The sequence below is a fragment of the Beta vulgaris genome, chromosome 1, assembly GCF_026745355.1.
Source record: "Beta vulgaris subsp. vulgaris cultivar EL10 chromosome 1, EL10.2, whole genome shotgun sequence".
NCBI lineage: Eukaryota > Viridiplantae > Streptophyta > Magnoliopsida > Caryophyllales > Amaranthaceae > Beta > Beta vulgaris.
Window position 1 is genome coordinate 29,333,274 of NC_079202.1, and position 25,162 is coordinate 29,358,435.

At 36.9% G+C, this 25,162-nt stretch overlaps 1 protein-coding gene across 3 annotated transcripts; it reads right to left on the reverse strand.

The window, feature by feature from the left end:
• Positions 1-767: 767 nt before the first annotated feature.
• On the reverse strand, positions 768-15,158 carry LOC104905849 (phosphatidate phosphatase PAH2). 3 transcript variants are annotated; one of them, XM_010694488.4, is made up of 12 exons: positions 14,964-15,144; positions 12,360-14,317; positions 11,417-11,976; positions 11,227-11,300; positions 7,471-7,555; positions 6,571-6,657; positions 6,411-6,483; positions 5,605-5,648; positions 2,702-2,830; positions 2,520-2,618; positions 1,650-1,787; positions 768-1,183 (listed from the first exon to the last, which is right to left on the reverse strand). In XM_010694488.4, the coding sequence occupies exons 2-11, from the start codon at positions 14,200-14,202 to the stop codon at positions 1,731-1,733; spliced, it is 3,051 nt and encodes a 1,016-aa protein (XP_010692790.1). In that variant the 5' UTR covers positions 14,203-14,317; positions 14,964-15,144; the 3' UTR covers positions 768-1,183; positions 1,650-1,730. The 3 variants fall into 3 exon arrangements, with proteins under 3 accessions (XP_010692790.1, XP_048500772.1, XP_010692791.1); XM_048644815.2 differs by having other exon boundaries at positions 12,360-13,233; positions 13,552-15,144; XM_010694489.4 differs by lacking the exons at positions 768-1,183; positions 1,650-1,787; positions 2,520-2,618 and adding an exon at positions 4,006-4,153 and having other exon boundaries at positions 2,701-2,830; positions 12,360-15,158.
• Between the last annotated feature and the right edge of the window lie 10,004 nt (positions 15,159-25,162).

Here is a 25,162-nt window from a genome sequence, read left to right on the forward strand (position 1 = left end):
TCACAAGTTAACATTCACCACCATGATTTTTAGCACAAACTTCTTAAAATCTTCAATTTATAAGACAAAACATTTTCCGTGCAATATGCACGATGCACTAGAAGTTACTTTTATTTTCGAAAGCAATATTGGAGAAAAAAATATTTACTCCAAGAATGACACTGATCTCATTTGACTTCACTAAATTTCCTATCAGATTTCAGAGACGACAATTTGCTTTAATTAATGATTTGTTTTGCTGTGACTATAAATAAAAGTCAAGGACAAACTCTGTCTCATGTAGGTATGTATCTTCCAATACATGTTTTTAGCCAGGGACAATTTCATGTTGTCGTTTCCAGAGTTATGATCAAAAAAGGTCTCAAGATCCTTTTATTAGATAAAGAACATTGTTTACGTGCAAATACAGCAAATGCAGTTTACAAGGAAGTGTTCGCAAACATATAAATTGATTTGGAAATTTCATTTGTAATTTTTGTTCATCACCACTCATACTTTATGTTTTATGATTTTGTGTAATATGGGAAGTTAAGTCAGTGTTATTATGTGACTTCCTTTAAATATGTAATAAAACAATAAATACTCTCGTGCATTATGCACGGGTCTTAATACTAATACCATATATAAAACAGGGTGATACCTACGAAATACAAACATCTATGAAGATGAGAAATTCTCATACATTGAACATTACTTACCTTCAAATAGATGATAATTTTTGTCATTAACTTTCAAACCACCATTTCCTCCAATGCACAAGTTACACATCAGTGTCTCAATGCTTATGATAAACAAGAAGTTTCTCAAGAAGCTCAGACATCCATACAAATTTACATCACTTTCTTTCTCCTTCAGTTCCGACCCATGTTCCCTTGTAATCCTATATTATATATATATAAGTCCAGTTTACAGCTATCGAGCGTGGTTATTGCATTCATAATAAATGAATGAATACAACAAAAAAAAGACCTAGACTATATTCATTGCTTCACTTTCTTTACCCAGTTCTTTTCCTTTCATCTTTGTTATTCCCCCCTCTAGTTAGAAAAAAATGTGATTTAAACTACAAATGTTCTGTACAACAAAGATAATAACTATAGACGATCTTTGGTCTTCCCCCTCTGGTACATACAGTATCAACCAACACTGCATGAGCCAACCATTTAACTGCACTTTGCACAACCTACAACAAGTGCGGAGTTTCCAGGTTAGTAATTTTGAATCACAATCCATTAGTACACAGTACCATTTCCTCAAGTTGGGGTTATTTGTTGCATGTCAAAGAAGTAGTCAAGAGTCAGCGAAGTAAGTTTGTAGTAGACGATCGTTATAATGATAAATGCATTTGTATGTAATTTTGCAAGCAAAGTTTTCTGCCAATTTCGATGGTAATGCACCTTTACCCCAGTATATATTTCGCGCTGTAAAATTTGCATTACCACTTATTACTACTCAAATGGTGTTGAGTAGTAATAGAAATCTAGTGAAAGAATCACAAACTTTGGGAACGGATAAAATTACCAAGACTTTGCTAAAAGAAAAATAAAAATTCATTATCATCACCATCATCAAATATCACCTAGTCATATACCCAATGTCCCATCTAAGAATAACTACTAATAGAGGGTGGAAGGGATATAGGAAAACACCTTAGCAGTTGGAGTAACATGCACATATCTTGCCTCCTATTTTGATGCCAGAATAACAGCCAAATCATGATATGTGAGTTTTCAAATAAGGGCATCTGGAGGTGGCAGTCTCCAGAAGTTCCACGAGTTGTAGTCCTCCTGCAATCAGAAAACATTAGACACTAAGCACAATGGCAGTCTTAAAATTCTATGAAATCTCAAAAGTTTTCATGCTTGCTGCAACTCTTCTACAGTCAATACACATAACATGGTATATCATTCTTTACAGTGACTCAACATCTATTACTTGAAATGTGGTTTAAAGATCATTGACTCATGTCGGCTCAAGTATGTAGCAGGTGAATAACAGAGTCAAAACTAACGATTCTTTTAGAGGTGGTCCATCAATCATCAGATATATCCATTATGTTCTTTGCAGCCTTGACCAAATTGCAATATATCTAACGATTCTTTCAGAGGTGGTCCATCAATCATCAGATATATCCACTATGTTCTTTGCAGCCTTGACCAAATTGAAATATGTAAACGCTAACCGACAGTATCAAGAACATTTTGGCAAGAAATAGCTTTTATTAACAAGAGACAGCTGATCATTGAGAAGAAAATCGATCAAGTATAACTAGCTAAGCAGAATAGCCACATTTATAGGCTTTCTACGTGGCTGTTAGTAGTATTTTTCTTGGAATTAGGGGAGGCTGCATGCATGAAATAATACATATTGTATTACATGACATAGTTCCCCCCCCCCCCCCAAAAAAAAAAAAAAAAAAAAAAAAAAAAACTTTGAGCTATAAAAATATTTGAAACATGCATACTTGCATCTGAAGTCGGGAAAAAAGCACTGAGCAAAAATATCTAATCGAGAATAACCTGTTCATGCAACGTTGTCGGTGGAAACATGTCATGCACAAGAGTATGAAGGGAAGTGTACGATTTTGAATCCACTCGACGATTAACAACAACCTGACCCTGCATACGAACAAAGATTGGAGTGTTAGAAAGAAGAAACTAATGCGCGAAATTTCTTTGTATTGATGTGAAAGTAAGTTTACCTTGGGATTAATGGTAAAGATTTTCCCTCTAGGTATTCCAACTTTAAGATAGCTAAACTCATCAGTGTCTCGATTTCCGAAACCAGCATAGAATGGATTGTGATCTAGAGGAAACAGCACCTTAACATCCTAGATACACAAGTGCAAAATCTATAAGCAACATACCCCCAAAGAAATGGTCTATAAATTATCATTTCTTTCAAGACAAAAACCACTTGGTCAACAAATGCAATAGAAACTGTATGAATAATGTTGGATCACTGGATGCATATCGCGCCGTCTCAAAAATAAGAATATATAAATATTCTGCCTTGAAGGTAAAATCTTTACCAAATTGTATTAGCATACATTAAAAGTTAGAACTGTCAAATAGGTTGTGTCGTGTCTATTTCGTATATGTGTCATAAACTAATCGTGTCAAAAAGCCTCGACAATAACCTGGCCCGTTTAACTGATCGTGTCAAAACAACTTGACACTAACCTGACGTTTTTAATTAAGCGGTTACTTGTGTCGACTCACTTAACCTATTTATTAAAATCCCCGAAATATAATTGAATAAAAAATTGATTTTTTGCGTCCAATATTTATCGATCCATGCTCCTTTAGGTAATAACTTGCTAGTATATCAGAAAGATTTTAAACAATTCATTAATGTTTTGCCAACTTATAACCTAAAATAGTGCTAAAATGTTAATTTTCCCTATATGTTTAAGTAGAACGTCAAAGTCGTGTCAGTTTCAGTGGAAAATCTCAACACTAACCCAACCCATTTATTGAACATTAAAGCACGTGTTCACACGTTATGTCGAAAAAGCTTGACACTAACCGATTTTTTTGTATCCGGTACGTCTCATGTCCACTTTTGCCAGCTCTAGCACACATAAAGTTTTACCACCTTTACCTTGGATAGAAACTAAGATGCCAAGAAAGACGGTATGACTGCACAAACCCTTTTTGTACCATACTGTGGTCTCTTAAAAAATGAAGAGAAAGACAAGTGGATCCAAATCCCCAAGTCCGATTACTAACATCCTTTAATTTCAATGTGTACACAGACTTCGATCAATTGATATTAATCTCACACAATCACGCTCTTCTTTTTAATCTGATATTATGCAACATAAGGAAAGCAATGGGACAAGAAATGGAGTTCTCATGGAGAATGTTTTAAGGGATACACAAAAGCAAAACTGGAAATGAATGAAATTGGAGGTTTATTGGAGCAAAGTAGATGCCTCCAACTGCACTAATATATTGAATACAAGGGCATAGAAGATATTTGTATGAGCATGGACAGGGATACCAGAAAAAAATTGCATTCAATTGCATGACTTGAGCCAAATATGCTCTATGTGGATCTTTACACCACGCAATCCACAGCAACATGATGTGACCCAAGTAACAGATATTTCAGAGCTTGTTGCTGTTATATTAATCTCCCAGGTTCCTTCCTGAACACCCAGCAGCATGAGACTACATTCATCATTTTAAAAGAACTTTTATATAAGAACATACAATAATAAGCATATCCAATAAGAAGTCAAGACAGCTCCAAGAGAATCAAGGGGAAAAGATAGTCTTCCTATCAGGCTATCATGCTTTGCATCACTAAGATGCCAACCTTGAAAGACACTCGTGAAAAAAGCACCAAAGGCCAAAGGGTGCAAGGTCTATAGTTGATCCTAAAAAGCATTCCCATAATAGTAATCCTAAAGTTCTACCATTATATTTCAAAACCACCAAATGAACAGCCAAGGATGCTAGCAAGGAACAAAACCTGCCTATATCTGTCCCATATATGCCTATGTTAATCTGACTCTAGAACTCACATCAAACATGGATAGTGGTCCAAGTATCAAACTCGGCCAAGTATATGAAACCATTCCATGGTTTTGCTCCCATACGAAGTGTCGTAGTCCACAATCATGTCAGAGTACCAAGCATCTGACAATGATAAGAGAGAGATCGGAAGTCCGCGTGATACAGGCTTCATAATCTCCCAGCTCCCAAGGAGCTTGAAACTGCCTGAATTTTTGGGCCAAGTTATAGTTACAATCTGGGGTTACAATCAGGCCAGTAAAAGAGTTGGGGGAGAAGTCAACAAGGCGACATCAGACCTCCAGGTTCAAGCTCAAAATGTGCGGCTGGGCGAGACCAAACTTGCCAAAAGAAAGTTACATGGTAACAGAAGTAGACCACACAAAAGACCCACATCCTCCAAATACAAGTTCTCAACTTAATGGCAAAATTAAGACAATCCGATCCTTAAAGGAAGTATCATGATTTATAAGTTAAGCTAAGGGCCAATAAGTCTAGATAACGACTAAAAAGCTCCATTCACAACTAGGATAATTTGAATCTATTAAATAGGTCACAACGTCACTTGTATCCTTTCAAAAAGAAATTCTAAACTACTACCATTAGTATTTCTTAACATTTACTACTGGTCCTTTTTGCCTGATATGGTGGATATCCAAAATGACTGCATAATATACTTTGTATTCTCAGAAATTCTGTTGACTTTACCAGTTAGCCCCAACAATTACCCGGAAACTGACGAGGTAGCAATGGTAAATGTGAACTGTTTGAATGTTAGAAAGATAATATTTTTAACTTTTTATCTTTAGAAAGGCTAGAAGTCGCAGAATGACCCATTGAATATGTAGGGATTAAAAAAATTTCTCACAACTAATACAAGTTCAGATATGTTGTATTAAAAGACTTTCAGGAGAAACAAAACTTACACATGCATATGCTTCAAGCTAACATGACAAATTCAATTGCAAACTAAAACATAAACAGGAACTCAGAGTTGCAGTTGGATTATACAATCAATATATTAAGTCTGTCTCAGAGCACTTAGATCTATTGAAATTAATAGAGAGGCATTCAAGGAACTGACCTCCAAGCATGAGATCTTGAATTCATGAGGCGCTCTTCTAATCACTGCCCCAAAAGAGAAAAAAAATCATAAAGCTGACCACGTACTATTAAAAGATACACTGATGTAGAAATATAAGATCATGGTACATTGCATCCGAAATGCATACAGCAGACATGCCGCGAAAATATAGAAGAATACTGGTGAAAATTGTACAAGTCCCTCTTACCTAAATGTGACAAGCAACTATGCAGTATGCACATCAAAATTAGATCACCAAGCTGTTCACTCATGGCACCCACCAGAACACCCCCTTCCTCCTCCAATGAAACCCCAGCCGAATTTAATAAAAAATGGAGAAAGAAATGAAGGTGAGAGAGACAGCCAGCGTATACATTAACAGAAAAATGAGCATGCGGTCTTCAGTTCTGATAACAGTCATCACTATTACTTACAGTTCAAAACGGGTATAATCCCAAAAAATCGTACAACACTGCTCTATTCCATTAAGACATTGCGACAAGGCAAAACTGTAACCTCTAACCACCATTTTCCTCCTTTTTACCCTTGCAAGTTGCAAATGGTAAACTTATAACAGGGAGACTGGAAATATCAGAGAACACCCTCATCCATAGAGAACACATAAAAAGGCATCCTGGGCATACATGGCTAGAGCCACACCCTAAAGAGAGAACAAAAGCCAGCACTTACATATATTATGAATACTTTTGCGTTTTCAATCATAGACATTTTCTTATAATTTCTCGAGCAAAATAATCTTTTCAAAACACATGGATCACATACCCATGTGAACTTGGGAGACTAACCTTCACGATACAGGGAAGGGAAAAGTCCGTCTGGGGAGATTAAGACAGGACCTTCAGGTAGTGCTTTCCCGTCCTGCCAAAGATCAAAGATGTTTCATCTGTGAAGGGAAGATTAATCTAATTATCAAATAAAATATCAATATCCTCATTCACAAATCACCTGTTTAAGGTTGAATAAGAACTGCCGAGTGTGATAGGCTTGTGAAATGGAGCGAGCACTAAGAAAAAGCAGCTGGTAACCATTTTCCTGCAACATCAAGAAAGAGAGCACATTATCTCAGATTCTCATCACCAAAGCTTGGGTAAAAGGGAGATTGAATGTTGAAAGCATTTAGAATACTTGTAGAAAACCTACACACTAGTGCAATGTAGTTCTATCTGAGTTCTAACCATCATAAAGAGACAATTGCTATCATTAACAAGAACAATGTGGTAAATCAACATGTTCTTCTAACAATGAGTTCACTAGTAAATGCAGTACTATTCACCCGGTGCAGGGATCCTGTCGGTCAAATTATGCAATTTCACTACTATGAATGAGACGAGGTTTGTGAATTGAGGATCGGGAATTTATTAAAGTATTGCCATTACTTTGTTAGGTGCACTGGGAATAAACCTGAATAACTAAGTTACAAAATAACATTACTTACCTTAGCTTTCCCATTGTTTTCATTAATCGCAAAGTCGTCATTTTACTCCTGCCCAATTCTCATATGTAACAAAACCATGGGAATAAACCACTTTATTCCCAACCCCAACCCTAATCCCGATCCATCTCCTACTCCTATCCCACAAAACAAAGATGGGAATTTAGAACTCCCATCTCTATAGTCCCAATCCAAAACCCCTATTCCCTCCCAAGAAACCCCATTTAGCTGAAGTGAAGACTTCGATTAGCATAGTAGGATAATTAAATGAGATTTCAAATTGCATGTATAGCACTTGTAGCTATGTAATACGCTCCCAGCTATGATTCTACGAGTTCTGTCAAGATGGTTGAAGAAGTTGGACACTTGGCACATAAGAAAATACAATCATCACAAAGTGTTGTATGACAAACCTTAATAGCTGAGAAAAGATGTGTTACACCAGTCTGTGACCAATCTATTCCCATCAAAGGCATAAACTGCCCAAGGACATCTGATCTGCATAAAAAATTGTCCATACAAAGAGTTATATATGCACCACATTGAGAATGAATTCCAAAGCTTCACAAAATAGCTCGTGACGACCACAGATTTTCACAAAAAATCTTTGAGGAATGGAGTGAGAGGGTCTACATGGCAATATGTGTGCCCTGGGAATTAAAACTCTCTCGTTCTGTTACCGCTATAATGGATTTTGGATATGCCGTTCCGCAAAATCCTATTACGGAACGCCATAATAAAATTCACATACTTGTCGCCGCGTTGTCCGTTCCCTAACGCGAACTCGCCGCGTTAGAACGCTTTTATCCCCGTTACATCCGTTCTTTTCAAACATTGGCCAAATTTTTGTTATGATTTAATTTTATAGTTGATGAAACATGATATTCTATTAGATTTGATTATATTACGTTGTAATGATGCTTCATAAACTATAACAATGCAAATAAGCCGCGTCAGCCGTGAAATATACTATTTTCCCGTTACAAGCCGTTCCCGCAACAACACGACCGTTCCCGCGAACGCGACCGCTTTTTTTTTTCATTGCACTGGCTAGTACTGTTAAGATTTCCCTTGTCTTTTTCTTTTCCTTTCACTTGACTAATAAAAAGACAAAAATTATACTGCCTCTATTTCCAAAAATCAGGAACTGGTTTTTGAGCCCGTGCCATGTACAGGATAAAGTTGAACAATATAGATGCGTTCTTGTTATAATACCAAACTCCTCTTCCTACCATAGTTTACAACACTTATAATAGTATAGTCCTAGTCTTGTGAAAATTCGTCATTTTTTAGTTGCTCCAATGCAAGTGTTAAAGATGTAAAACAATTGGTTATTGTTGATTTAAATAGTTGTACCTTTATATGTTAATTTCATATATGCCATTTGGAATTTATTCTAAAGCATAATCTCCAATGATATTTCTAGATATGTAGCAGAAATAATACTCGATTTACCTACTACAATATTCTTAGGTTTTTAATGTAAAATCAAACTCTATTTTATCCAAATTTATAAATGTACATTTTACAATAAAACTCAATATGTTAATATTTACTTCAAAAAAATTGACATGGCATTCTTGGGTGCCACGTTACATGTTTCCGCGAACATTGTCCTTATATATATATATACTTCCTTTTCAGACTAATTCGTTGGTAAGCTATCCAATCCACTACTTTGATCCTTAATATCTTTAATTATATACAAATACAAATTATAAAACGTGGATATTTTGCAAGTACGTATTAAGAAGAATCAAATAAGACAACATTTGAGTATATGTTTTCTTATACATTTGTGAGAGAGTATGGACAGGGTTGACACATGAATAGGGGTTAGTGTGCAAATGTTGCATGTATACGGAAGTACGGAAGTACTTCATTAATTTAAGCCCTATCTTTGGTTCAAAATTGTAGGATGATACAAGTCATTTTACAGCCAACACAACACGAGGTACCACTTTGAAATACTGAAGTAAGATTATAGGTCATTTTACACTATCAATATGATATTATATGCATTTTACATCACCAAAGTAACATCAAGTTTCGACTTGAAGTAAGCTAAGCTCTTAATATGTGTCACATCAATTCACATGCCTCGTGACTTGAAACAAAATTAAAACTTAATATTCCAATCAAAGTATAGGAGCACATTTGAAAGAAAATAATAAATCACGCAGTCACTTTCTATCCTAAAAAGTATAGGAGCATATTTCGAAGGAACAAAATAAATCAAGAAGTTAATTTCTGTCCTACAAAAATACAGCACCAACAGATCCCATTAAGGTAGGGTCTCAACGGGAATGTAAAGGTATCATTTATACACCCTTACCCCTGAAGGGTCAAATGACTATTAACAAAGCGGCTATTTCCAAGGATCCACAATATTCTCTCCTAATCTCATACAGTAAGGAAGTGTATTTTGAATATTTTGAAATTAAAAGGACGGCAAAAACTTCTTCACTTTCATTCTTTCTTTCTTTTAAGATTCAAGAGCAGGAGAGGGAGAAAGAGATTGGAGAGCAATAGGTAAGAGAAGCACTAAGAACAATCAGTTACAAGTAGTATTCCTTCTATTTTATAATGATTATCCTCCGCATTCTGTATGTTCCAAATTAACTGTCCAAAACCCCTGATGTCTAGTATCGCATCATGTACTACCTCCGTTCCCAAAGGATTTACACGATTCACTTTGGGGAAGAACTAAGGAAATTTGTCAAAGGTACGAGAAAGTTGAGGAAAAAAAATATTAGAGAGAAAGTATATGTGTAGAGATGGGTTGAAAAAATGGGGAAAGATGGTGGAAAAGGCTAACATTTTTAAATAAAGTGAAAGTGTATAGATTAAAATACACGGCCTAAAAAGGAAAGTGTGTAGTTTTTTTTTTTTTTTCTGAGGGGAAACGTGTGTAGGTTTTAAAAGAAACAGAGATAGTCTTTAATTACTGCTAGACTAACAGGTAATTCTAGAAGTTCTTTTCCATTTTTCTTGAACTTTGTGAAAGTTCAACTTGAATAAAAATCGTAAAACAAAGAAAGTAACAGCAATAATAGAATCAAATTAATAGCCACATGGAAATTGGAGCAACTACCATCCATGAAAAAATAATTTAATAGAACATATAAATAACCAAAATTTGAAAGAAGACCAAAGGAATTGAAGGCATAACAGAAGACGATCAATGAGTCACATACAACTATCACTTGCTTTTCTAAATACTCCCTCTGTTCTCTTAAGTTTTTCTCATTCACCAGAGGATCTATAACCACAGCAAATACGAGAGAGTGCATGTAGGTCCTTTTTTGTTTATTTAGATAGGAGAGAGAATATGGTGTGAGATAGTATGGAATTAAGTGAGTCTAACAGGTGGAATAAACTAGTGTGAAAAAGTGAGCAAACCTTTACTAAATAGGAAATAACATAGAAGTAGGAAGATCTCTTGGAGACAAACTGAAACGGAAAGTAGCAATATTTTATACAACAGGAGTACATTATAGCTAAAATGTTCAACAATCAAAGTTACATTTATGAAATTCAATAAATATTAATGCTTCCCTGATTCTTGAAAAAGTCTTGGTTCTAGAAAAAAATTAATAAATATTAACGCCGCCCAAATAACATGAAAGACTAACATAAATAGCAATAAGAATGCTGAAAAAAAGGTTAAGATATTTAAGAGTTTCCATCGATAAACTTATTTTGACTTGATCATAGAAACTATGTTTTGAATACATCTTGATTGCTTCAAATAAGGTCAGATAAGGTCTAGTAAGTTCTAATAAGTTCAATTAAATTCCAATAATATAAGAAGAGGCAGATATTAAATGCACAACCCATTCTATAGATATTGCAATTGACCAATCACTAGTAATGATGACTGTTTCAAGAAAAGAAAAGAAAAAGGGCATGCATATCGAGCTGCAAACTTTAACTGAAGATAAAGAACATAGTTGAGACATAGAAAAGCTTAAAAATTCTTATAAAATGTTAGCAATATAGTACTTCTGAATGAAGCAAAAAATGTAATATGATTAGCAGTTTTTCTTTATATATGTAAAGCGAGCCAGAAATGGCATTGAGATGTACCCACCAAGGCTTTATCAACTAAATTCAAGTGTCATTCACAATGGGATCAGCATATATGATAGCAAAAAAAAAAATCTTACTTGGTAATAGTCCCATCAACATCTGATATAACAATCCGAGCATTCCATTTCCACAAAAATATTCTTGCCTCTACCTGTTAAGTAGTGTAAAACAACTTCAGTTTAAAAACAAACTGAATAATCATGGCGGAAGAAAAAATAATAGCAACAAGCAAAATAGCTTTTGTTAATTGAAATCAATTAACATAACCTGTTGTTCCCCGAGCATTGCTGTTGAGAACGTGAAAGTCACAACATTCTTCCCCTCCTTAAGATTCAAGGACGCAAGCTGTTCAGAAGTGGGAAACTTTGCCCGCAACTTCTTTTTTGCGACCTTGGGAACAACTGCATCTGGAGTTCCATGCATTTGTTTAGGGCTCTCAGGATCAGCTTCAGAGCTAGAATTCCTGCTTTGAATACTATCTGATCTCTTCAATGAGAAAGGCCATATTTTCCAAGACCCGTTTCTAGAGTTTACAGACTTCTGTGCAGTTCCTTCATTAGTTTTAAATTCAACTTGACCAACGGCTATCATGCCTTCCGGTTCCAGCATTTCTCCTGTTTGCTGTGACCCTATTGCTGAAGCAATAGGCAAAGCTGCATCCCAGGGAAAATAAAGACCACCAATTCTAACAACAAGCTTATCATTTTTCATAATATCAGCACCAAGCAATAAAAAATTGTCCATATCCAATTTTTCAGCATCGAATGCACGAGCAGCAGCTTCATAACCCATTCCTTCAGATAATAAGTGTCTGCAAAGAGATACCTCTGCAAGAGCGATAGATGAAGGTTATTTTTCATGATTCTCAACACCAAGATTGTCTCTTTGTTGGTAGCAGACCATTTCATATGTTTACCAAAAAAGAAACATCCTGACATCCTAATAGCTATTGAAAATATTGTTTAGGTGTAAGATATAATGAGGACTGTGACTTCAGAAAAGACAACTTCTGAAGTAAAGACACCAGAATGATAAACAGAGTTACACGGTAAATGTTAATCTGGCGCTGATCAGAAAGCAACATGCCAAGCAAGTGGCTTCAAACTACAGTCTTGTAAGGCAAAATTTTCATCAGCAAAACTGCTATAGTATGTCCTTTCTATAACTATTAGACGTATATTACAGCAATGAAAATGTTAGTTGTCTTTACCTACTGCAGGATCTGATATGATCTTTTTGATCTCCTCTGATATGTCAGAGCTGTCAGTTGTGAGCGGTGAGAGTGCCACTTGGGTCTGCCCTCCACTAAAGCCTGAAGCAACATCATTATTGACCATCATAAAAGCTTCAAGTGTCGAATCCAAGGAGCGACCAAGGGGATGAGGAGCATTAAGTGATAAATCATCACCACCCAACATCATATTAGGTAAAGATTCTGCTACTGGTGTCAAGGCCTCCTCATCAACAGAATTATGAGCTTTTGAAATGCTTATAGCGCTAGACACTCGATTTGAGTTCATACTGAGGCTTGGATGACTTATGAGCAGTTTATCTTGAGTAAGCATGCATTTCACTTGATTAGATTCATCCAAGAGTTCAGACACTTCATTTTCTCTGCCTTCTAGTGAATCTTCAGAAAGACATTTCTCACTGCCTGATGATGTGGTCTGATTATGTTCTAAGTTTTGATCATCAAGATCACTAAAAAAGAATTGCTCCTCTTTGAAATTATCTGATGGTGTAACTTTATCATTTCCCTCTGGGGTAGGATCACCACTAAAATGTTGAGCACTCGAAGAAACAGTAGATTTTCTCAATTTAGCAATAGAATTTTCCTCCTCTGAAACTAGAGGAAGTAAGTTCAAATTTCTAGCACCCACAGAAAGATCCTCGACACTTTCACAATGCTCCGCTGCGCCAGAGCTCTCAAAAGGAACTTCTTCAACATCTTTGTTTACTGCACTGTCCCCGATAAACGCTTCACCTATGATACTCCGAGGATAGGCGACAACCTCATCTGCAAGATGAGCTTCGGCAGTAGTTCGTGATGTTTCATCACCCCTATCACACTTGCTCATGTTTTCCTGCGAGTCATATCTGTTTTTAGAAGGTGCTTCATTAAAGGAATCTCTACCTACAATTTTTCCATTTTCGACAGTCTGTGAGAGCTCTGAACTGGACTTGGAAACCTCAGAGAGGTCACTCTGAGAATTTTGCTCATTGTTAATAGAGCATTCAGAAACATCCGATCTAGCAGAACTAATATCAGCCCTCATGTATGTTTCATCAAGGAAAAACTCCGAGTTCATCAAACATGAAAGTTGAGCATCACTTGATACTGGCTGTAGGCAGTCAGGCTTACCTGACACGGCATTGCCTTCAGAAGAAACAGAAGAATTTACCTTATTTTCATCAGAAACCCCGGCATTGTGGTTTTTAACAGTACGGAGGTTAGTTGTCCACCTTACTTCCAATAAGTCTGCAGCAATTTCAGCACGCTCCAAAGACCGAACTCTATCTGCTTCAACACTTGCCTCACCATCCTGGAAACCGTTTTCCTTCATCGATCGTCTACCTATAGGAAGCCCCAAAATCCTTTCCCGACGACTATTAGCTCGTGTTAGAACCTTTCTATTGCTTCCTTCAAGTTCTGAAACCATATTTGTCCTACTAGCGTCATAGTTGCAGCTCATAGACTTTTTTGTTCTCCATATATCAGACTTCCCCTCCATCTCATCTCCAGAGAGAGAACATGACTCCGTTTCTCCTTCTGCTGCATCAACCTCTCTAAGGAAAAATGCTTCCCCTTTATTATCCAAATACATGTGGAAATCAGTATCAACTCCATTGACATTTATCCTTACGACTCTCTCAGTTGCTTTCAAAACACCTTGAAACTTCCCAAATCGAACATACCATGGGGTGGATTTAAAGCTACCATCTTGCTGTTCTACCACAATTATATCTACTGCTCCACCAAAGGGATGAAAAGGGCCAGAAACTGTGTATACCCCTCGGCTAATATAACTTCCTAGCCTCCCCACAGCGAACATATTTTACAAACGAAATTTGAACTCCACCCTAACCCGGATCACAGTTATTTTAATCAACTTATAGTTTAGACATCCCAGATGATGCAATAGTGTGCAAGCTACTGATCATATAATTCTGAAATAGGGGATAAATTCACCATATTCAAACTAGAAATAGAAAAAACCATCAAATTATAACGTACCAAACATCCACCAACCTCCCCACCTTATAAAAGTCGTAATTTTTTTCTAGGAAATTTTTAGCTCAGGAAATAGAAACACATATATTGTCAAAAAAAAAAAAAAAAAATCCCTAATTCAAACTACCCTTCAAAGTACTGAAATTTGTGAATCTATCAATGATCTTCTCACAAGTTTCTCGATTATTTTCGGATTTTAGAAAAAACCCAAATCAAATCATCAAAAACCCAATTCAGATTACCCTCAAAACAATTGAAACATCAAAGGTTAACAAAGAAAATTTTGACAGAATCACTACCCACAATGCTAAATTAAGGAGAAAAGAAGATTTGGTGTTAAAAAAGGAGGGTCCGGGGAAAAGTTAGAAGAGGATATTCGGTTTGAATTATCCGAATGTTCAAAAAAGGTAACAATTATACATGATCACATTTATTAGCTTACTACGACTAAATTACCCAGATTGGAATTTAAATATAACCTTATTATATAAGTGATGTGATGTGATAAATTTACAGATTCAAAGGAAAAACTGTACACTCCACGTAAAAGTGGGGGGGTGGAATTACACGGAGAAGACTAACCTGAAGGAAGGAAATAGAGTAAGAGAGAGCAAAAAGTTTCGAAAAAGTCCCATGCAATAAATTTCACGATCTAGCAAAGAATGACTGAAATTCTGGAAACAAAGAAAGAGAGACGAAGAAGAGGAAGGAATTTTTTTTCTGGGTGAAGAATAAAGGGGGTAAAAAAATAAATTATGGTTAACGAAATTAAACATGAATTGTCTGTTAGCCACGTTTAATCAAGATTTACAACACGAGTCAATACAACAACTCTCGCTATCTAAGTCTCAACTTTTTTTGAGAAAATCTAAGTCCCAACTCCCAACTTTTGCAGATGCGGCAATTGGGAGATGGTTTAGAGCCTATAGGTGCCTATTCGGACACTTAGTCTTTGTTTAGTTGGTGTAAAACATTTTTAGTGTAAATGATTTTCATGGAAAAAGAAAAATACAATTCCAAAATTAGTTTTCCGTTGTTTGGTTGAATGTAAGAAAAATGATGAAACGAAAGGAAAATGAAAGGTAAAGTAAGAAGGTAGTGGGAGAAGTGTACAAGAGAGATAAGGAAAAGGAAAACAATTTTCCTTCATTTTGAAGGAAAATGGTTTTCCATCATTGGGAGAGCAATTTTACTCCTAGGCAAAATAGTTTACACTCCTTTACAAACCAAACAATGTAAAATTAATAGTAAAGGAAAATTCCCCTCAAAAAAAAAAATAGTAGAGGAAAACAGTTTCCCATGATACATCTAGCTAGCTATTTATAGTACATGAATTTTGGATTTTTGTAAAACATTTTCGACAAGTGCTGCCGCTTGAAATGGGAAACTGAATTGCTTTTGAGTTTGCCTGATAACTTGAGTCTTGGAACTATCTTTTGCATGTTAACTTGAGTCTTGGAACTATCTTTGAATGAAATTTTGGCTTCTTGTCAAATGAGTGTGCATTTGTGAACATACTCGGTGGATGTAATTGATGAAGATGCTAGTTTGGACATTTCTTCATTTGTTTTTTTTGTAATAATTGCAATGTTATCTTTTTGTGCCTTTGGGTGATGAACTTAGGATTCATCAGATACTCAGGTGGTATACCTCATATTTATTGAGTCATCATTTGAATACCTTCATTGAAAATATTAGTAAAATATGTCCCTTATTTTTGGCTAAATGATATTCACTTAGCAGGATCTTTTTATTTTTCATGCCCTAACTTTTGTCAGGAAGATCATGCGGGTAATTTTCTAATAGTTTGAATAAGAGCGCTTTGCCTAATTGACATAGAATTTTTCTAGCTTTGAGTTGAGATAAGTATAGATTCAATGGTTCAGAGTGGTTAACACCAGTAATAAAATACTCTTGTAGCCATGTAGGAAAAATAACTGTTGTATTTTCACAATGGATAAAAGTAATTGGATCTTCGTCGTTTTTTCGGATTAATTCTTCAATTTTTTGGATGATGTACAAAAATCCATATGCTCTTTCTTGAGTAGGATGTAAGACGGCTGGATCCTTGCAGTAACGATCACATTTTATTATATTAACTAGCTATTAGGCCCGGGCGATGCCCCCGGGTAAGCAAAATTTTCATTTATTAATATTATAATTTAAGATGATAACACTAATTATTATTTGGTCTAGTAGTTAAGACTTTAGTGTATGTTCTTGAGGTTCTGGGATCAAATCTTAAATTATGCAATTTCTAATTTTTTTTATTGTTGTGGATCACATGGAGTAAAACTCCCTTAGAGAGAGCGCCACGTGGCACCGTTTCTGGCTTAGGCACGCCTTTTAATATATTAGTATAGATCAGTATGAAGTAATGGGCTGGCTTGATTTTGCCGTTCACTATTTCTATATTGGCGCAAATGATTTCTTCATATATCCATTATTTCCTTTGAATAGGACATACTATCCAAAAATATATATTGTTGGAATTTTATGAACTCTTGAAAAAATTCTGAGTTTGGTTCTCGTACTTCGTCAAATTTCCTTCAAGCCATATTTCCATGTTTGAAAATAAGGATCAGTCTTCAGAAGATCTCTGGTGGATAGGAAAAACCCGCTAGTTTGGTAATATGCAAATAGTAATATAGACCGTCCCCATGTTCGCCAAATGCTGTAGGGATATATTTTTTCTGATGTTAGGAAATTGATATACCATGTGCTGAAATTTTCTTGCTTTACTTTGTTGATGATGATTTCCTGCATATCGGTTGGAAGCTGATGTATTTGAATAATTAGTTCAAGTATGAAGAGTTTTGAAATTGTTTTATGTATTGTAGGTAAAGTATGGGTTTTGGCTGTTTGAGTGAGGTTGTTTGATAAGTCTTTTGTGGTGGGGGAAAGTTTTTTGAGTAGATCTTGAATCCCTTGAGTATGGATTCTTCTTTTTTGTGTGAAGTATAAGTTTTTGGTTTTGGAACTAGAAAATGGTTGAGTTTTCTGCATCTGAAATAATTAAATGAGTAAATAAGATTGGAAAATAATTTTGTTTAGTAAAAAGTAATTTTTAGGAGAATAAATCTTTTGAAATTGCACAAATATTATTACAGCATCCTTTTTGACAAAATGGGGCTGATGTTTTTGAACAACAAGAAGTTGGCTCATTATCTGATTTTATTTGAAGTAGATTATGTTCACTATGGTCAGTAAGGTTATGTTCTGATGATGTTTATTGTGAACAAAAGACTAAATTTTTTTGTTGATGAAGGTCTGGATCATGCCAACATAATTCATTGACCTTTTGTTTTAAGTCACATTCGTTAGCCTTATGACCTACTCGTCCACACTTATAGCAATAAATTAGTTTTTGGGATCTATAATTTTCTTTGGTGGTCTAGTTGGTGCCTTAAAGGTATTCTTATAGTATAGGTCGTTGATAATAATTTTTCTAGTTGGTCAAAAAATTTCTCTATATCTCTTTTTATTGATGGTAGATGGAGGTTGAATTTTGGGTAATCCAAATGCAACACAAAAGTTTTCTAATTTTCTACGTCTTTTTCTTTTTTCAGAAGAATATTTACTTTGAATGGCTAATTCTTGACACAAAGCAATTGCTTTTTTTTTTTTTGACAAAGGAAAATATTTGTCCATAAGTCATACTATCATATGGAACTTCATCTTGACCTGCACTTTCTCTTAATTTTAGGAATATTCTTTGAGAAAATAGGGATGGAAAACCAGATATAAACCTTTCTTTCCAAAAAGATTGATTGGAATTACCTCGTCTGAAAATATTGCTCACGAATACATCTTTATACGAGCGTTAATCATCAAGTGTAAGGCACCTAAGATTAGTAAGAAGTACTTGGTTTGTTGACATTTCTTCCTTTGGATTTTGAATAAAATGCATAGCAATCATATTAATAACAATTGAGCTTCCATCTAAAGCTTGTTGTTCATTTTCTATTTTGACATGATTAAATAATTAAACTTTAGTTTCTATGTTAATACTATTGTCCCACCCATTTCTTAATTGACCGGTAAAACCAGTTGTGAGAAAATCTATAATAGTATGTTTTTGACAATTCCTTAACCTATAAGTAGTTATGGCAATAGTCATTTCGGATAGAACATTCACTAGTGGAAAAAAAACTTATATGTCACTTTGTATCAGATGCGAATTTTATAAAACCGCATCTGAAAATCAACCCAAAAATTGGTGGGAAACTTGGCAAAGATAATCAGATGCGGCTCGAAAAAAACCGCATCAGATTTAATATCAGATGCGGTTTTTCTTGAACCTAATGTTGTTCAGGGGACCGCATCCGAAACTCATGTGCTAAATGACTTCGCTCAAAAAACCCGCCCTTAGTCTATACACAAATTTTTTCCCTCAAAAAAACTCACTGCACGAACAACTTGCGCCACTACCACTGCGACTGCCCCAGCTCCACACCACGACCCATGTTGGTGCTTGCCACCACCACCAACGCCAGTGAGTGTCTCAGCTCCACATCTCAGTATTGCGCACCACCACTAACGCCGGCGACTTGCGCACGTGAAGATTCGCCACTACCAGCTGGGCTAGTTTCGCGCCACCACTTCTGCCGTAGTTTCGCGCCACCACTATTGCTCCCTAGTTTTGTTCCTTCTCCTCCCCTTCCTAAACAACTACATTACCACCATTTCCTAGCTAGGTAACTAAAATTTCATAACTTTTATTGTAATCTCATAAATTTATAATTCATTGTAATTTTATGAATAATTGTTAGTGAAATTAGGTTGTATAATAGTTTAAGGGTTAAAATTTTATTCATTTGAGTTAATTTAAATTTAATTGGAGTAGTTAGTTTGATTTAGAGGTTAACAAACTAGGTCTTTGTGGTAGGATGAGTATGATTATTATTTTTATAGTTTAATTTGATTTAGTTTAGTTTAGTTTAGTTTAGTTTAGTTTAGTTTTGTTTAGTTTAGTTTAGTTTTAGTTGACTTTAGTTTAGTTTAATTTAGTTTAGTTTGGTAATTTATACTAATTTGAACTTTAAACTTTGTTGTTGATTATTGAAGCTAGCTAGTGACGGAGTGTCGAGTTCCATTTTCCTACTTACAACCTTGATATTGGTATGTTATCGCTCATACTTAACTTTCTTTAATTTCATATTAGTAAATTGGTTTATATGTGTAAATTGGTTTATATGTGCAACTATGTATATATGTATCGTTGAATTAAGATTAGATGTAAAAAACTTTGTTGTTCAGAAACCTATGTATATATGCATCATCATGTCACATGCCTAGATACCCGTTCGAGACTTACTCACTAGGAGTAAGTCTTGAATAGTCCCCGGTTTGGGACTGTTCTTAGATATTTAATCTCACTTAGGTGGTGAATGTATGTCTTTATTTCGATTCTATAGAGGAAAATCTTGGCTCGTCGTTTCCCTACTTTTGTTCTCTGGGTACACATGTAAATATAAGTAATTATATATCTACATCGTGTACTTGGAGAACTGTAGGGAAATGCTGCCAGATTTTTTCGTAGAATCGAAAAGAAGACATACATTCACTAGTGAGATTAGACATCTAAGGATGGGTTAGGTTGGAGTGATAAGGACCCTTGGAAAGCATGCCTAATTTCATTGAATGTATATCGTTCATATATAAACTCTAATCATGTAAATAAGTTCATTATCGACATGAGGTACTTGTTGCTTGTGTGTTATTAGAGGTCTAATTGAAATGAATCGTGAATGGATGTATGGTAGTAGTGACACGAGTGAAATTGTGGATGGGGTATTTGAATTTTGTGATGCTGCATTAAGTCATCAGGCTGCAACGCGAACTGAGGGGTTTTATTGTCCTTGTGTTGATTGTGGCAATGTAGGGATGGTTAGTAACATTGGGTCGCTGAGGGAGCATATCTTTCGTCGTAGGTTTAGGCAAGACTACCATGTATGGGTTTGGCACGGTGAGGAGGGTATATATGATAGTGGGAATGCCTTTGTTAACGATGTGCATGAAAGAGGTGATTTGATGTATTGAGAATGACAAGAACCTCGGGGACGAATATGAGAATATTGAGGATGATGATGATGATGATGGGGACCATATCGAGGAGATGATGGAGGGGGTGGATGATCATGATGGAAAACGGCCTCGTATTTTTGAGTGCATGGCCGAGGCGTCTCAAAAACCGTTGTATCCCGGTTGTATGAGGTACACCAAGCTGACGGCCGTGATAACACCATTTAACATCAAGACGAAAGCCGGTATAAGTGACTCAGCTTTCACTTCATTGTTGCAAGCATTTGGTGATATGTTGTCAGATGACCATGAACTATCCAAGTCGAACTACTATGCGAAGAAATTGATGTGTCCCTTTGGTTTGGAGTACCAGAGGATACATGCTTCTCCAAACGATTGTGTGCTATATCAAAATGAATATGCGAATATGGATGAGTGTCCTCAATGTGGGAAGTCGCGTCATAGGGGTGCATGGGTTGGTGATAAGAAAAGGCCTCCAGCAAAGGTGATGTGGTATCTTCCGATCATACCACGATTCAAGCACATGCTTTCAATCAAGAAGATGCTAAGAACTTGAGGTGGCATGCAGAAAGAAGGAAAAAGGACGGTTTTCTCAAACATCCGGCTGATGCTCCTGAGTGGAAAGGTATCAATCATCTGCATATAGACCTTTGGTCCGAGGATAGAAATTTGAGGCTTGCCTATGTACGGATGGGATGAACCCATTTGGCAATCTTAGTTCTCAACATAGTACATGGCTGGTTCTTCTAGTTACATACAACTTGCCTCCTTGGTTGTGCATGAAACGCAAGTACATCATGTTATCGATTCTTATTTCAGGGCTGAAACAGCCTGGAAACAACATAGATGTCTACCTCCAACCACTTGTTGATGATTTGAGAAAAATGTGGGATGAAGGAGTTTTTGTGTATGATGCACATGCTGATGAGGTTTTCACATTGCCTGCCATGCTTTTATACACTCTTAATGACTTTCCTGCTTATGGGATCTTTTCCGGGTACAAGAACAAAGGGAAGAAAGCATGTTCGATTTGCATCGACGATACAGAATCTAAATACATTTCTACTTCTCGCAAAGAAGTTTATATGTGGACCCGAAGGTTCCTTCGACGTGACCATCCTTATCGTAATAAGAAGAAGGCATTCGATGGAACAGTTGAGGAAGGGGTTGCTCATAGGCCATTGACTGGTGTTGAGGTTTTTGATCAGGTCAAGGGTATTGAAACAATATTCGGCAAATGAGCAGGTGATGGTGGTAAGGGACTTTGGAAAAAGGAGTCTATTATGTGGAAACTTCCATATTGGAAGGATCTATAGGTTAGATATTGTCTCGACGTCATGTACATAGAGAAAAATGTATGTGACGCAATGGGGACACTTATGAAATTTCACATAAGACAAAGGATAGCAAAGGAGTGTGATTGTACCTGGAAAGTGAGGGGCTTCGACCAGAGCTATGGGCTCAACAGAGGGACACTAAGAAAAGAAAGAAAAAAGAGAAAGTGTGTAGCAAAGGAAAAGGAAAGGGAAAAAAGGAGGAAATTCAAGAAGGGTCGGCCGATGATAGGAAATATTTGCCTCCGGCTTGATACACTCTATCTAGAGTTGAGAGACGGTTTTTTTGCGAGTCTCTGTACAACATTAAGGCTCCATCAGGGTACTCATCGAACATGAAAAGATTTGTTACATACCTTAGACGGTGAGTTGAAGCTATCGAGTATGAAGTCTCAAGATTGTCATGTAATGATGCAAGTATTCTTACCGATTGCAATTCGAGGGATATTGTCGAAACACGTTAGACATACCATAACATAGTTGTGTTCTTTTTTCAATACTATATGTAGAAAAACGTTACAACCGTCGAAACTTGATGCTCTCCAGGCTGGCGTTAGAGACTTTGTGTAAGTTTGAGATGTATTTCCCACATGCTTTCTTCGACATTATGGTCCATTTGGTTGTACATCTAGTTTGAGAGTTTAAGCTATGTGGCCCGGTATTTTTGAGGTGGTGCTATCCATTTAAGAGACATATGGGCTCTTTGAATGATAAAGTAAGGAATCCAGGGTGACTAGAAGGAAGTATTATTTAGGGGATTATGATTGAAGAGGTCGGTAATTTTGTGGCCGAGTTCTTAAGTAATGTTTAATCCTATTGGACTTCCTACATCTCGACGCGAGGGCAGACTCGAGGGTAAAGGTACACTTGGCTCCAAAATGATTGTACCTCCTATTGAAATGCGAATACAAGCACACTTATTTGTATTGCAGCATATGGTACATGTCGATCCCTACTTGGATGAACATATGGAGGAGTTGCGTGAGTAGAATCCAGGAAAAGGGGCTAGAGCATTGATGCAGTTGCATAATAAGACGTTCATTGATTGGTTTCATAACCGGTTAAAGTGTAAAGTAGATTCCACTGTTTTAGAAACTCTTAAGTGGCTAGCATTTGGTCCTCGAGAAGCCGTGCAATCCTATGAGGGTTATGATGTTAGTGGATATACGTTTTGGACAGATCGTCACGATGAAAAATCGAGATCTTTGCAGAATAGTGACGTTTCAGTAGAGGTATCATCTACACAGTATGCAAGTGCCAAAGACAAGTCTCCTATCGATGCTACATTGATATACTATAGGCGGGTTCAAGATATTTGGGAGCTTGACTACTCTGGTTTCACGGTCTGCTTATTCCGATGCAAGTGGGTTGATTATAATCGGCGCTACATTAGAAGAGATGACCCTTGTGGATTTACTCTTGTAGACCTAGGTCGGTTGCGTGAAAGTGAAGAGCCATTTGTGCTTACAACTTAAGTAAGTATTCTATGTAACTGACCCTTCTGATAATAAGTGGTCAATTGTTGTCCTGGGAAAAAAAAGTGTACTTGGAGTTGGTGATGTTGAGGATGAGGAGGAGTATTATGATTTTGAAGACACCCGCCTTTCACCATTCCCTACTCCGATGTCACTGATGTGGAGTTAGTGACAAATTACATGCGTGCAGATCATGGGGAAGGGATAATGGTTGAAACTTTATAGGAAGGTGGCAAAAGGCTCGACTTCTCAATTCAAATTCCGGATTTTGGCTTTTCAAGGTCACTTCACTTAATTTCTCACTTTTAGTTTCATGTAATGTCATGTTTAGTTCTTGTTAGTATCTATATATGTATTGCAATCAACTAAACTAGCTTCACATGTATTGAAACCCACTTTGGGTAAGTGAGTGTCATTTTGGGATGATTTCGGCTTTTCAAGATCAAATTCTTTAATTTATCGCTTATAGCCGCATGTAATGTCATGTTTAGTTTTTATGAGTATTTATATATGTATTGCAATCAACTTAACTAGCTTCACATGTATTGAAACCCACTTTGGGTAAGTGAATGTCATTTTGGGCCGATTTCGGCTTATCAAGATCAAATTCTTTAATTTATCGCTTTTAGCCGCATGTAATATCGTGTTTAGTACTTATTAGTATCTATATATGTATTGCAATCAACTAAACTAGCTTCACATGTATTGAAACCCACTTTGGGTAAGTGGATGTCATTTTGGGCCGATTTCGGCTTTTCAAGATCAAATTCTTTAATTTATCGCTTTTAGTTTCATGTAATGTCATGTTTAGTTTTTATTAGTATCTTATCACCATTATACGTAAAGTTGGGTTACATGATGGAAGAAACCATTTTGGGTAGGTGAAAGTCGTTTATGGCCTAAATAAAGATTTTTTTGGGGGTGGGGGGTGCGACTATGCATGGGGTGGGGGGGACTGTGCAAGGGGTGGGGGAACCGTGCATGGGGGGGGGGGACTGTGCAGGGCAGTGGGAGTGAGTGCAGTGGAGTGGTGGGTGAGGTGGGTGAGTGAGGGTGTGGGAGTGAGTGAGTGGGAGTGAGTGTGTGCAGGGGGCAGGGAGGCAGTGGGGCAGTGGGCCAGTGGGGGTGTGGGAATGTGCAGGGGGAGTGAGTGTGTGTAGTGGGAGTAAATGTGAGGGGGTGTGGGACTGTGACATGTAGGGGCAGTGGGGGTGTGGGAATGTGCAGGGGGAGTGAGTGTGTGTAGTGGGAGTAAATGTGAGGGGGGTGTGGGACTGTGACAGTGTAGGGGCAGTGGGGGTGTGGGACTGTGTAGAGGGGGAGTGAGTGTATGCACTAGGAGTGAATGTGAGGGGGGTATGGGACTGTGGCACTGGGGGTGTATGACGGTGGCAGAGGGGCAGTGGGGGGAGGGGAGGATTGTGCAGTGGGAGTGTGTGCAGTGTGACAGTGTGGAAGTGAAGGGAGGGGAGGATTGTGCAGTGGGAGTGTGTGCATTGTGTCAGTGGCAGTGTGGCAGTGGGACTGCGGCAGGGTAGTGTGTGCAGTGGGGTAGTGAGGGGAGGGGACAACTGTGGCAGTGAGGCAGTGGGTGAGTGAGGGGGAGTGTGGCCCAGTAGGGAGTGCCAGGGAGGGGGTGCAGTAGGCAGTGGCAGGGAGGGAGTGGAAGTGTGGGGGAGGAAGTGACAGTGAAGGGAGTGGGGGGGGGGGGGGGATTGTGCATGGCTAGTTCTCTAAGTTCATTCTTTTTTTTTAGGTATGCGCGTTTCTAATTTCTTTCATGTTCTTGTTTTATCTTTCAAGTTTATAATTTCTTTCTTGTTTTTGTTTGATCTTGAACATTTCTAATATCTTTTTGTAAATATTTCAGGATTCTCAAACATGGTCCTAGATGATGTGATTGTGGAGGAAGAAAATGACGATGAAT